Genomic DNA, 13,415 nt, shown 5'->3' with positions numbered 1-13,415 from the left:
AGCAGGTGTTGACAGTTGTGAAAATTACCGAACTATCAGTTTAATAAGTCACAGCTGCGAAATACTAACGCGAATTCTTTACAGACGAATGGAAAAACTGGTAGATGTGGACCTCGGGGAAGATCAGTTTGGATTCCGTCGAAATGTTGGAACACGTGAGGCAATACTGTCCCTATGACTTATCTTATAAGCTAGATTAAGGAAGGGCAAACCTATGTTTCTAGCATTTGTAGACTTAGAGAAAGATTTTGACAATGTTGATTGGAATATTCTCTTTCAAATTCTGGAGGTAGCAGGGGTAAAATACAGGGAGCGAAAGGCTATTTACAATTTGTACAGAAACCAGATGGCAGTTATAAGAATCGAGGGACATGAAAGGGAAGCAGTGGTTGGGAAGGGAGTGAGACAGGGTTGCAGTCTCTCCCCGATGTTATTCAATCTGTATATTGAGCAAGCAGTGAAGGAAACAAAAGAAAAATTTGGAATAGGTATTAAAATTCATGGAGAAGAAGTAAAAACTTTGAGGTTCGCCGATGACATTGTAATTCTGTCAGAGATGGCAAAGGACTTGGAAGAGCAGTTGAACGGAATGGACAGTGTCTTGAAAGGAGGATATAAGATGAACATCAACAAAAGCAAAACGAGGATAATGGAATGTAGTCAAATTAAATCGGGTTATGCTGAGGGAATTAGATTAGGAAATGAGACACTGAAAGTAGTAAAAGAGTTTTGCTATTTAGGAAGTAAAATAACTGATGATGGTCGAAGTAGAGAGGATATAAAATGTAGACTGCCAATGGCAAGGAAAGCGTTCCTGAAGAAGAGAAATTTGTTAACATCGAATATAGATTTAAGTGTGAGGAAGTCTTTTCTGAAAGTATTTGTATGGAGTGTAGCCATGTATGGAAGTGAAACATGGACGATAACTAGTTTGGACAAGAAGAGAATAGAAGCTTTCGAAATGTGGTGCTACAGAAGAATGCTGAAGATAAGGTGGATAGATCACGTAACTAAGAGAAGTTTGTGGCACAACTTGACTAGAAGAAGGGATCGGTTGGTAGGACATGTTTTGAGGCGTCAAGGGATCACAAATTTAGCATTGGAGGGCAGCGTGGAAGGTAAACATCGTAGAGGGAGACCAAGAGATGAATACACTAAGCAGATTCAGAAGGATGTAGGTTGCAGTAGGTACTGGGAGATGAAGAAGCTTGCACAGGATAGAGTAGCATGGAGAGCTACATCAAACCAGTCTCAGGACTGAAGACGACAACAACAACAAATTGCAATGGACCAACTTTGCTTTAATTTGGAGGTGCGGCCAAAAACTTTTTTTCTCCCCTTGAATTTTAAGTCTGGAATTTCAAGTGCAACTTAGATTCGAGAAAAATTTTTTCCTTGGTTTTGAGTCACATTTTTCAGGTGCGGCTTAGATTCAAGTGCGCTTAGATTCGAGTATATACGATAGTGGTCGTGTGTGAGAGTGTGTGTGTGTGTGTGTTTTACTATGATGAAGACGTTTGCCGAAAGTTTAATGTGCCTGTCTGCAACTCATTATATCATCTTTATAGTGATTAGTAATCTATTTTTTCCACAATTGTGTGTCAGTTTTCTAAGTTCAAATGCATAACAGTCTTTTTGTTGTGCCTACCTACGACTCGGCATCTTCTCTATGTGATGAGTAACAATCTATTCTTTTCATAATATTGCCATTATTCCAGCCTGGATTTTCCATTGCATGCTATATTTGAATTATTGTTTTTTGTCATATACTGTATATAAATAGATTTCTAGTCTTGATGTTTTTCACAAGGTATTGTTGGACAAAACAAAATATTCCAGCTCCAAATTTATTTTTAATTGTTTTTCATCACTGGGATCATTTTATTTCTTATTGGTACAACTACAATAATGCACAATATGAGATCTCATCCAAGATCTATAAATTCATCAAAGCAAAACTGTTTCTGAGTTCACACTCAAAATAATACATATTTCATTAGATACTTTCATACATTTGTGACAATAAAGTGCAACGAGACGCTTAATAGTACAGTGGGTATCTCGTCTGTGGTGCCAACTGTCAACAAAAACATAGCTATTACCTAATTCACAGAAGAACTCCAGGCTACACTGTCTTGAATTCATATGCTCAACACAAAGCAGAAAAACATGCAAATCCTTTTAATAGTTTGATATACATATTTAAAAAATATGTTGAAATAAACTTATATTCGAAGGCTGACTTAAAAGTAATGCCTCTACCTTTGTAACTTTTCAACAGTTGGCAGCATTAGTATGCAGCAGCTACTGGCTTGTTCCGTAGCCTCTTCTCTACAGCTCCAGTTGGCAGGAAGCCTTAGCATTGAATAGTTGTGTTGTTACAGTGTAAAGTATGGAACACTGCACAGATGGTCGGTCAATGCGATTTAAGCAACATGCAGTCATCGAACTCTTGACAGTAGAAGGTGTCTTCCCAAAGGAGATTCATCAGAGAATGAAAGCAGTTTGTGGTGATTGTGTTGATGTTAGTACTGTGCGCTGTTGGGTGAGTAAGTTTAAAGATGTTGAGGCGGGAACATCTGACGTGCGTGACAAAGAGTTGGATGTCCTGTGACATCAACCACCAACTTTCATGAGCAAAATGATGACAGATTGATTCAGGATGATTGTCGTGTCACTCGGAGACAAATTGCAAGCACAATTGGCATTTCACACGAATTTGTGTGTCACATTATTGCTTTGCTTGGCAAACCACACACTTCATGTGCCACCACAGCAGAACTTCAGAGACAGAATCTCACCACCTTACAGCATACTCCATACAGTCCAGGTTTAGCACCAACTGAATTCCATCTGTTCCCCATAATGAAAGACGATCTGCGGGGTCATAATTATGCTTCTGGTGAAGATGTCGAGAGAACTATGAGACTTTGGTTGTAGAAAGAAAGTGTCAACTTCTTATGTGATGACTTCAGAAAACTTGTTCATCGTTGGCAAAAATGTATCCAATTGGCTGGTGATTAAGTGGAAAAGTGAATATTGGTAATTAAAGATCACATCCTAAGGATTATTTCTGCATTTGATTTATTAAAATATTACCATCCAAACCCAATTAATGAAGGTGGAGGCATTACTTTTCATTCAACCCTCGTATATTCATCTGCCTTCACTCATGTGGGAAGACATTGGTAATACAGGGAATTTTCTGTAACATTACCAATATCAGTCACAGATTAATAAACGACGGTCTGAATCTGCCTTCACTCATGTGGGAAGACATTGGTAATACAGGGAATATTCTGTAACATTACCAATATGTGTCTCAGATTAATAAACGAGGGTCTGAAGACACAAGCATCCACTTAGTGTCACTCCCAGTAGTGAAACAAAAAAAAATCTGCATCATAATGTTCAGTAAAATACAGTCCATCAAATACCATTTGTACATTCAGAGCACAAATGACACCCTTTGTAATGAATAAGCAGACTAACATTAATTACACCTAGTTATTAGTGTATTATGCAGATGCTACTTGTGGTTACTATGCCTTTCTGTTAATTAATTATTGAGTCATTACATATGTATGAGGGCTCTTTGTCCGCCCCGGGAGCTGAGTGGTCAGTGCGACAGAATGTCAATCCTAAGGGCCCGGGTTCGATTCCCGGCTGAGTCGGAGATTTTTCTCCGCTCAGGGACTGGGTGTTGTGTTGTCCTAATCATCATCATTTCACTTCCATTGATGTGCAAGTTGCCGAAGTGGCATCAAATAGAAAGACTTGTACCTGGCGAACGAAGAGCTCTCCTTTGAAACAAGATCTACAGACCACATTGTGTTAATGAGTGAATGTGGGTTTGCTGAACATTGAGAGAGGCTTTTGATCTGGCAGACATTTTCTGTTTTTCATGGTACCTGAATAAAAAAAAAGTCATGAAGCACAAAGGTAGTGAATGTGTAGAGAAATATTTACTTAAAAGACAGTACATGTTGAATGATGAGAACTGAGCATGACTTTCAGTAGTGTGATATGTGCCTCTTATTATCTGACAGTCCGGTTGCTATTAAGGCAGTGAGTTCATTAAAAAAAAAAAAAAAAAAAAAAAAAAAAAAAAAAAAAAAAAACACCTCTGACAGCATATGAAGACAATAATTGTTAAAGTGTTGTACAAAAGTGGATTCAGTAATACTATTTGTTGGCCTGAAATATTCTTTTATGACTAAAATATTCTAACTTTTGTGCATATTACATCACCGTAAAGCATAAATGTTACTGAAATGCATGTAAATTAGGTACATTCTGTTACATAATTGATGAAGAGTTGTAGAACTGTACGTGGTGTGTGTGTGTGACACAGGCAGGTCTACAACCACTGCAGTGTCCATCATTGAGGCAGCACAATGAATAAAACTGTACGGTCCACTACAGCCATGCAGACAAAAGCTGGTTGTCGTCCAGTGTTGCAGTCATATTATGTTCTCCAGTATTTGTTTTGTTATTATGTATACAGGGTGTATGCACTGTGAGAAATCTGGGAAAATCCTGGTAATTTTTTATTGTTTTGGTTTTCAGTTAAATTTTTATAATTTTGACTTGTAAGAACTGATAGTCTAACAAAGAATTTCATTTTGGATCTTTATTTCAGAATAATGCTGCAGCAATAAAACAAATAAGATAATAACACCAAAATAAAACTTTAGTTCCAAAAAAAATGCGGTAATTATGACTCAGTGCACACACAGATGTTAGCCGACAGCAAATTGTGTCAAATGCTTTAGGATGAAGACTATGCAATGCTTCATACCAACAAACTGTTTTCGACAAGCATGCTGTCACAACTGTTCACATTTCTAACAGGTTGCAGAAAAATATTAAAAATGGTGGTTTGAGTAGCATTACTTTCAGAGTAAATTTCCTTTTACACAAATGAATTATGTTTCATGTGAGGATGATTTTTCTTCAAATCACGGAGCATTTGATTTTCATTCATAACTTTACACTATGAGGACCAGCCACTTGGCAAAAAGGACCGCCACTTGTCAAAAAGTGTAGTTATTTTCTATGGAAAAGATGAAGTGCTAAACAGAATACATATTCAACCAGGTAACCCATGAAATTTGTAGTCGTTCTTGTCAGAAATGCTCAGCTGGTGCAATCTAAGTTGTGTTCTTAGGATCCTGCCTAGCTACACCCTCTCCCTCTCCCTGCCCCTGCCCCTGCCCCTGCCCCTGCCCCCCCCCCCTTTCTTGTAACTATACTGTATGTATATTAATTTAAACCATTACCTTTTCATACTTGTATGTTCACACTACTTAACAGTGATGTTGCTTTTGGCTGTCATCATCACAAGTCCTGTGCTCTGTATATTTGTTGTCATTGGCAGGTGAGATGTTGTGACATGATCTATGATTGGCGACAAAAGCACATTGCACAACACAGTCTCAATTTCAGTACTTCAGAAGCTGCAATGCTATATTTGGTTGAATTCATATTTATATTTTTGTAATACTAAAATATGCAGTATACATGTGCTGCACATTAAAGATCATTCCAAAACGCATGCTGGATTTTGTTCCCTAAAGTGGTAGGAAGTTCTACGTCAGTGTATAAAACCTTTATCATTCAAAAGATTGATACAGTTTATAGTTCCAATGGAAAGTATATTGTCACTAAACACAGAAAAAATTGTACTTGTACCCAGGGTATAATGGATTTTCACCCAGGAAAAAGTGCATTTTTAAATGGGAAATCAGAGAAAAATCTGGGAATTTTCTTTTATTGTCTATGTATATTCCCTGTAGGGCACTCTCCGTTGCACAGGCTCCACTGTATAAAACCTATGTTTCTCACCCTATTCATTGAAACCCATTCAAATTTACTCACATACTGATATTACATCGTACAATGCTGACAAGGTATAATGGCACTTGTTTTCTCATTTTCACTTCATTTGATAGCTCGGCTAAACTTGATGCAACAAGGACTGTTTTAGTCACCCAAAAGAGAGCCTTACTGGACCCATATGTGCACTAGTTGTCTGCCGTCTTAAAAACCTACCTCTGGCATTGTTTGGTACACACCGTGTAAGTTTGGATTCCTTTGGCTATTCTTTCTGGAAGCCAATGTTTTCATCAACTTCACTGACAGTCTCAAACTACATTAATTGTATTGTTTGTCTCTGTTGTAAGGTTAGATAGCCTTATCCATGTTGAATTCTAAATATGTGAGAAAACATCAAACATACAATGGGTTGTAAAATTACTTATAATTTTTGTAGGGAAAAAATCCCATACATCCTGTTATCATGTTATCTGACACATTAAAAATATAGTGATGAAGAATAAAAATGGTTTTTAATTACAAAACAAATTATCTAGAAGGAAAGGAAGGAGGCAAGTGGGCACAACCAAGGAAAGAGATAGAAAAGGAAAATTTTTGCTGGAAAACTACATTAAAGCAAAAGCTCAGCCTTATAGTAGAAAGTGCACCTTGAAGTTTTTGGAAGAGTTTGGTCTGGGGCAGTCAAATTATCTGCTCTTTCCCTTCAGCCAGGGCCCAGTATAAATAAATAGTAACTGAAGATCCATTTTACTACTCCCCAGATCTTGTTAAGGTTTATACAATTTAAAAAAATCTGCATGCAACTATAACTGATGCAATCTGAAGCTAAATGAAATTAACAGCAAGACAAAAGGGATGGCCAAGGCTGACTTTTCAAGAAGCAAAATTCTAATTACAGTGAAGTCCCACTTACCTGTGTGCAGATGACATGGTTTGCAGGTTATCTGTGCAGAGTTCAGCTACTTTTGGAAAAATATAAAACAAAACCTGAAGTATCCGTGATTAATAGAATGAATATTTTCGTTTAGAATACACTGTTATGCTTGTGATGAATGTTTTAGTGCCTGAAGATAATGCAGGCCCCAATCCTGTTCTTGAGCGTTCTTGAAACATTTTTCCTTGTTTTCCATTTCAGCTTCAGGAAATAACAGAAACTGTGTCCTTTTAATCTGTCCATGGCTGACTTATTGTATAAGTTTGCCTAGGCATATCTGTACAATCTGAAGAATAATAATTGCCACTTCTTAAAAGCTGAGATTAAAAGAAGACGATTTAGGTTTTCTTCTGGGACATTTCCCTTCAGAATTCTTGCTTTGTGTTGGAATGAAATGGAAAACATACTGTTAAACATTGCCAGAAGAAATGCAGTGTTGATCATACTTCTCTGGCCACTGACAAATCTCAAAAATAGCTTCTGTAGCGGATCACTACTGACAGTGATTATTAACTGATATTTTTCATTGTTGCTGAATTAGATGGGGTAGAAAAATGACAGACAGAGCAAAGGCATCATTCTGACAAAAAAAAAAAAAAAAAAAAAAAAAAAAAAAAACTGTTGAACTACCAAAGCTAATATCCAAGCCAGACAGTCAAAGTGTAAGTGCCTGAAAATTTTAACTTATGTGAAAATAGATGAAACAGCAGAAGAAGGCAGGAGTTCTGCCATCAAGCCTCGCATTAATGGTGAAAACGGGGAAGTTCCATGAAATTCTAAAGATTGAAAGCAAACTTGACAGCCCCTCAGTATGGGTGACTCAATTTAAACATAGCTGCAAAATTCAAGAAATAGCTGTTCAGGGCAAGAAACTTGGTGCTAACAAAGAAGCAGCTGATGTTTTTTGTGATAAATCTGCCAGTTTCCAGTATCACATATAGTACAGTAATGTTGTGGACTTTTAGGTGTGACATGTAACATGTTTTGTAAATACAATAAAATAGCAGTTTACAATAAAGACATGTTTATTTTGGATTATTTGCATTTTTTGGTTATGTGTCTACGCTCGAGTCTGCATTAACCAGGATTCAAAGCTTGCTTTACTGCCGAAAATCACATATAAAAATACAGAAAACTGTCCTAGTTTTTGGCTGTTAGTGCCTCCTTTGGGGAGGATAGGGGGCAGACCTTGGGAAGAAGGGAAAACACATGTGGGGTCACTCCTTTCTTCCCTTCCCCAGCAGCTTTATTTCTGTCCATGAAGAAAGAAATAACAATTCCAAAAGCCGGGCTAGTATTTTCTACATTGTTATGTATCTGTTGGCAGTACTTTAAAGTTCATATTTGTTGATATCCTATCCTGTGCAAGCTTCTTCATCTCCCAGTACGTACTGCAGCCTACGTCCTTCTGAATCTGCTTAGTGTATTCATCTCTTGGTCTCCCTCTACGATTTTTACCCTCCACTCTGCCCTCCAATACTAAATTGGTGATCCCTCGATGTCTCAGAACATGTCCTACCAACCGATCCCTTCTTCTAGAAAAGTTGTGCCATAAACTCCTCTTCTCCCCAATTCTATTCAGTACCTCAACATCCGTTATGTGATCTATCCATCTAATCTTCAGCATTCTTCTGTAGCACCACATTTCGAAAGCTTCTATTCTCTTCTTGTCCAAACTATTTATCATCCATGTTTCACTTCCATACATGGCTATACTCCATACAAATACTTTCAGAAACGACTTCCTAATACTTAAATCTACACTTGATGTTAACAAATTTCTCTTCTTCAGAAACGCTTCCCCTTGCCATTGCCAGTCTACATTTTATATCTTCTCTACTTCGAACATCATCAGTTATTTTGCTCCCCAAATAGCAAAACTCCTTTACTACTTTAAATGTCTCATTTCCTAATCTAATTCCCTCAGCATCACCCGACTTAATTTGACTACATTCCATTATCCTCGTTTGCTTTGTTGATGTTCATTTTATATCCTCCTTTCAAGACACTGTCCATTCCATTTAACTGCTCTTCCAAGTCCTTTGCTGTCTCTGACAGAATTACAATGTCATTGGCGAACCTCAAAGTTTTCATTTCTTCTCCATGGATTTTAATACCTATTCCAAATTTCTCTTTTGTTTCCTTTACTGCTTGCTCAATATACAGATTGAATAACATCGGGGAGAGGCTACAACCCTGTCTCACTCTCTTCCCAACCACTGTTTCCCTTTCATGTCCCTTGACTCTTATAACTGCGATATGATTTCTGTACAAATTGTAAATAGCCTTTCACTCCCTGTATTTTACACCTGCCACTTTCAGAATTTGAAAGAGAGTATTCCAGTCAGCATTGGCAAAAGCTTTCTCTAAGTCTACAAACGCTAGCTACTAAAATAAGTCGTAGGGTCAGTATTGCCTCATGTGTTCCTGTATTTCTACGGAATCCAAACTGATCTTCCCAGAGGTCGGTTTCTACTAGTTTTTCCATTCGTCTGTAAAGAATTCGCGTTAGTATTTTGCAGCCGTGACTTATTAAACTGATAGTTCGGTAATTTTCACATCTGTCAACGCCTACTTTCTTTGGGATTGGAATTATTATATTCTTCTTGAAGTCTGAGGGTATTTCGCCTGTCTCATACAGTTTGCTCACCAGATGGCAGAGTTTTGTCATGACTGGCTCACCCAAGTCCGTCAGTAGTTCTAATGGAATGTTGTCTACTCCCGGGGCCTTGTTTCGACTTAGGCCTTTCAGTGCGCTATCGAACTCTTCACGCAGTATGATATCTCCCATTTCATCTTCATCTACATCCTCTTCCATTTCTATAACATTGCCCTCAAGTACATCGCTCTTTATATACTCCTTCCACCTTTCTGCTTTCCCTTCTTTGCTTAGTACTGGTTTTCCATCTGAGCTCTTGATATTCATACAAGTGATTCTCTTTTCTCCAAAAGTCTCTTTAATTTTCCTGTAGGCAGTATCTATCTTACCCCTAGTGAGATAATCCTCTACATTCTTAAATTTGTCATCTAGCCATGCCTGCTTAGCCATTTTGCACATCCTGTCGATCTCATTTTTGAGACGTTTGTATTCCTTTTTGCCTGCTTCATTATTTACTGCATTGAACAAAGCCCCATAGAATACTGTGAACACCACTGATGTGCCTGGTTAGCACCTAATGTTGCACAGATGTTCCCACATAGAACCTTTTTGATGATAGAGCCATCACATTGTGCTTTTCTCGCTATTTACATTAACACTGTAACACTAGAGAAGTGTCAGTTTTAATATTGTGGTTTCATTTTACACAGTCATTCTCAACACTTTAAATCTAACTTGTCATTTCAATTCCTCTTCTTCTTCCTCTGTAGTACACATCTTTGATAGTTACAGTAACTATTGTAACTTGTGTAGGGTATTTTGAAAAACCATAGTTAACTTGCAAAAAGAAATAAAAATATTGCAAAATTGTTGAAAAACATTGAAAATACTCTTACTTATGTAGTCTATGATGGTGCATTTGTTTTTCTTTGTGGGGAATAAATCCCTTAATAAAAGAAAACTTAAACTTAATGGAACACTGCAAATAAATTGAATGCAGCCACAAATGTGATATAAACAATGGGAATTAAAGGCTGAGAGTATGTAGGTGAACCATGACCATTGTTTGAGAATTTAATTTCTGGAAACCAATCTCTTTGTACAGAAATTTTAGCAACTAAAAAAATGAAATAAATAATTAGACTTAGATAGAGTAACTTTATCAAAATGTTCCAGAATTACATAAGTTGGACTGTACAGAATAATAAAAATGTATTTCATGTTGAAGCAGCTGTAACAGTACTGAAATATAGAAGCCCTCATTGACTGGGCTGTATAAGGTAATAATTTCCCAGTCTGTTGATTTTGGATGCCACATATCAGATTAGTGAGAATTTCGCAGAGTATGACAGCTGTAATTGTCGAAATCAATGAAAACAACACCCTTTCCTTCCCAGAAAACGGCAGCCATTATGTTTTACTTGAGAAAGAAGATTGCTTAATTTTATAACGTTGTTTGGCTAAATTCAATGCCATCGCTACATTGACTTGTTTTTGATTTTGCGTTGGTGTAGGATATAAAGTGTCATACCAGCCACAACAATGTGAGAAAACAAGTCATCTCCATAGTGTTGATAGTGGTAGGCCTACAGAAATACTTGTTTGCTTGCAGTATCCTGTTTTTTTTTTTTTTTTTAATAGTCATGTAAGTATTGGTACTTGGATGCCAGTATGGGGACAGTTTTCTCATATAATGATGATATGGGGAAAATGAACAATATTCAGGGCTGACTCAAGGCAGAACTGCTAACATCTCTGTAGAAAATTTAATATACAGTTGAAAAGCTGTGCCCATGTGTCACATTCTTTCAAATTAATGTAAATAACAGGAAGAGTAAAGATAACCAAAGGCTGTATATAATTTTGCAGAGTTAACTAATACAGTGCTCTCTCTCTCTCTCTCTCTCTCTCTCTCTCTCTCTCTCTCTCTCTCTCTCTCTCTCTGCTGCATTCTTCTAGTGGTGCTGCAGATAGGCTTGGGTTTACTTTGGTGAGACAGTAGATGGGATAAAGAAAGCAGGTAGGAGAGGAAGGCATAGAGAGACAGAGATAAGAGTGGATGTGGATGGGAAGTAGAGGCAGTAAGGGAATGGGGTAGGAATATAACACTGATGATCTTGTTTTGATGCAGACATGAGGGGTTGAATATAGTGCATTATGAAGTGGAGAAGTGGTGGATTGGATGGGGGAGACAGGACAGAAGAAGAGAGAGACTGTAGAGGAGGGAGAGTGTGTATAGATCGATGAGGTGGAGCGAGGGGAATGAAGGCAGCAGTAATCATGGGTGTGGGACAAAGGCTAGCGAAATATAGTTGGGAGCATTGTGGGACTGAATGATGTATTGTAAAGAAAATTGTCCTCTGCATAATTCTGAGGAGCTGGTATTGATATGGAGATCCACTTGAAATGAGTTGCAAAGTGACTATTGAAGTTCAGGATGATGTGCTCAACAGTGACTTGTCACAGTGTGTTGTCAACTCTATTTTTTCCCACTGTTTGGCAATGGCCATCTATTCAGGTGAACTGTTGGTTGAAATTCAGTATCTTTCTAAATATTTAGTGTTATGTGTAAGTTACACATGTATAAATCAACTTTAGAATGTAGTGAAACTTGTCAAATTGACTCATGTAAAGACTTTAAGCATGTTTAGTTTCCACAAAATTGTTTCCACATTCAGCACAGTTTTTTTTCCTCATGATTTAATTATTTTTGTTCGATTTTTATCCCAATAACCATGTTCCTGTAATGTCAATATCAAAAATGTTTTGTACATGGACCTGTTGTATTATACCTGCTTTGGTACAATTTTTGGCTGAAGCAAGGTTTGGATGAAGTTATATTTCAAAATATATTTGTAACTAGAAATATGCACTAATTCATTGTTATTTCATTTACACAGTTTGTCTAGTACACGGGAGCTATTTTTCATTAATTAGTAATGAACACTTAATATTTGTTGGAGTGTTTACAACATGTGCTGTTGCAGGAACTTGTGCAGTCATTCCAATCACTTAACAAGCAGAAAACAAAATTCTTTTCTGACAACATTGGAGATAACACATATAATCAGTACCTGAGTCCAAGTGATGGTAATGCAAACAACTTGACCATAGAATGCAACAAAAATTTCCATTCGGCTCCATCAAGTACTTCACTTTATGGTACAGACTTTGTTGATGAAGAACATAGGTTGCTGGTAGAGAGTATTGCCAGGCATATCTTATTCGGTAAGTTCATAGTTGAAGCATAAATTTTGTAGTTGCATCTTAGCTTGTGAAAGAGGTGTTCAGTAAATAGCTTGCAAATGAAATGTTTCAGCTTTAGTAAATATCTTGTGTCAAGTAATATGACCAAAAATTTCTTTCAGCATTTGAAATTCATAAAAACTCAGATGTGATTGTTATACAAACATAGAAATTACATTTTAGTGAAGCCTCATCATCCAGAAGTGCATAGAGTAGTTTCGATGATCCTCAGAAAGACAGAAATATTTGGTCTGTCTCTGTAACATTAGTGACAGCACTGCCCTTGTCCCTGTTCTGCACACACTTTTAATCTGTTACATTTTTGGGCAGAATTAATGTTGTGAGGCCTCCCAGGTTTCATTGATACTGTGATTTAGAACTAGGCATTTTACATGAATATTATAAGATTGGCAGTGCGCATCATCCTGCTATCTAATTTCACTTGCTTAAGGTATTCTTGATGGTAGAGTACTGGTCGGTGCTTGGTAGTAAAGTTAAAATCCCCTGTACTCCCACAGCCATGTTTTTGTTTAACACAGCGACAACATAACTGTACTTGGTTTCATCAGTGATGACGTTAGCTAGAGCACACACATGCTCGAGCTGTACAAACCACAAGACTGGGATTTAGTGCCACAATGATAGTGGCTTTACCTTGACCGTATTAATCAGTGCACTTGGAGGCATGTCAACAGTCGGTGGTGGTTCTGGCATTGCAAAACTATGATTCAGTATGCTGACAGCATGTGGCACAGCTGGCGTACAGTTGATTCATGCTTGATGTTTGAGACGGAACTG

The 13,415-nt window shown here is 37.3% G+C and overlaps 1 protein-coding gene across 6 annotated transcripts in view; it reads left to right on the top strand.

Moving 5' to 3' along the window:
• The window catches only part of LOC126356100 (glycerol-3-phosphate acyltransferase 1, mitochondrial), a 387,533-nt gene that overhangs the window by 267,377 nt on the left and 106,741 nt on the right, over nucleotides 1-13,415 (top strand). For all 6 annotated transcript variants that reach the window (XM_050006796.1, XM_050006798.1, XM_050006795.1 and 3 more), the window contains one exon: nucleotides 12,359-12,599. In XM_050006796.1, coding sequence (XP_049862753.1) covers nucleotides 12,359-12,599 — 241 coding nt within the window. The remainder of the gene's footprint in view (nucleotides 1-12,358; nucleotides 12,600-13,415) is intronic.

Source organism: Schistocerca gregaria, chromosome 3 (assembly GCF_023897955.1).
Source record: "Schistocerca gregaria isolate iqSchGreg1 chromosome 3, iqSchGreg1.2, whole genome shotgun sequence".
In the NCBI taxonomy this organism is placed as follows: domain Eukaryota; kingdom Metazoa; phylum Arthropoda; class Insecta; order Orthoptera; family Acrididae; genus Schistocerca; species Schistocerca gregaria.
The sequence above is the reverse complement of the archived record's forward strand: the minus strand, read 5'-3'. Positions and strand labels throughout refer to the sequence as shown.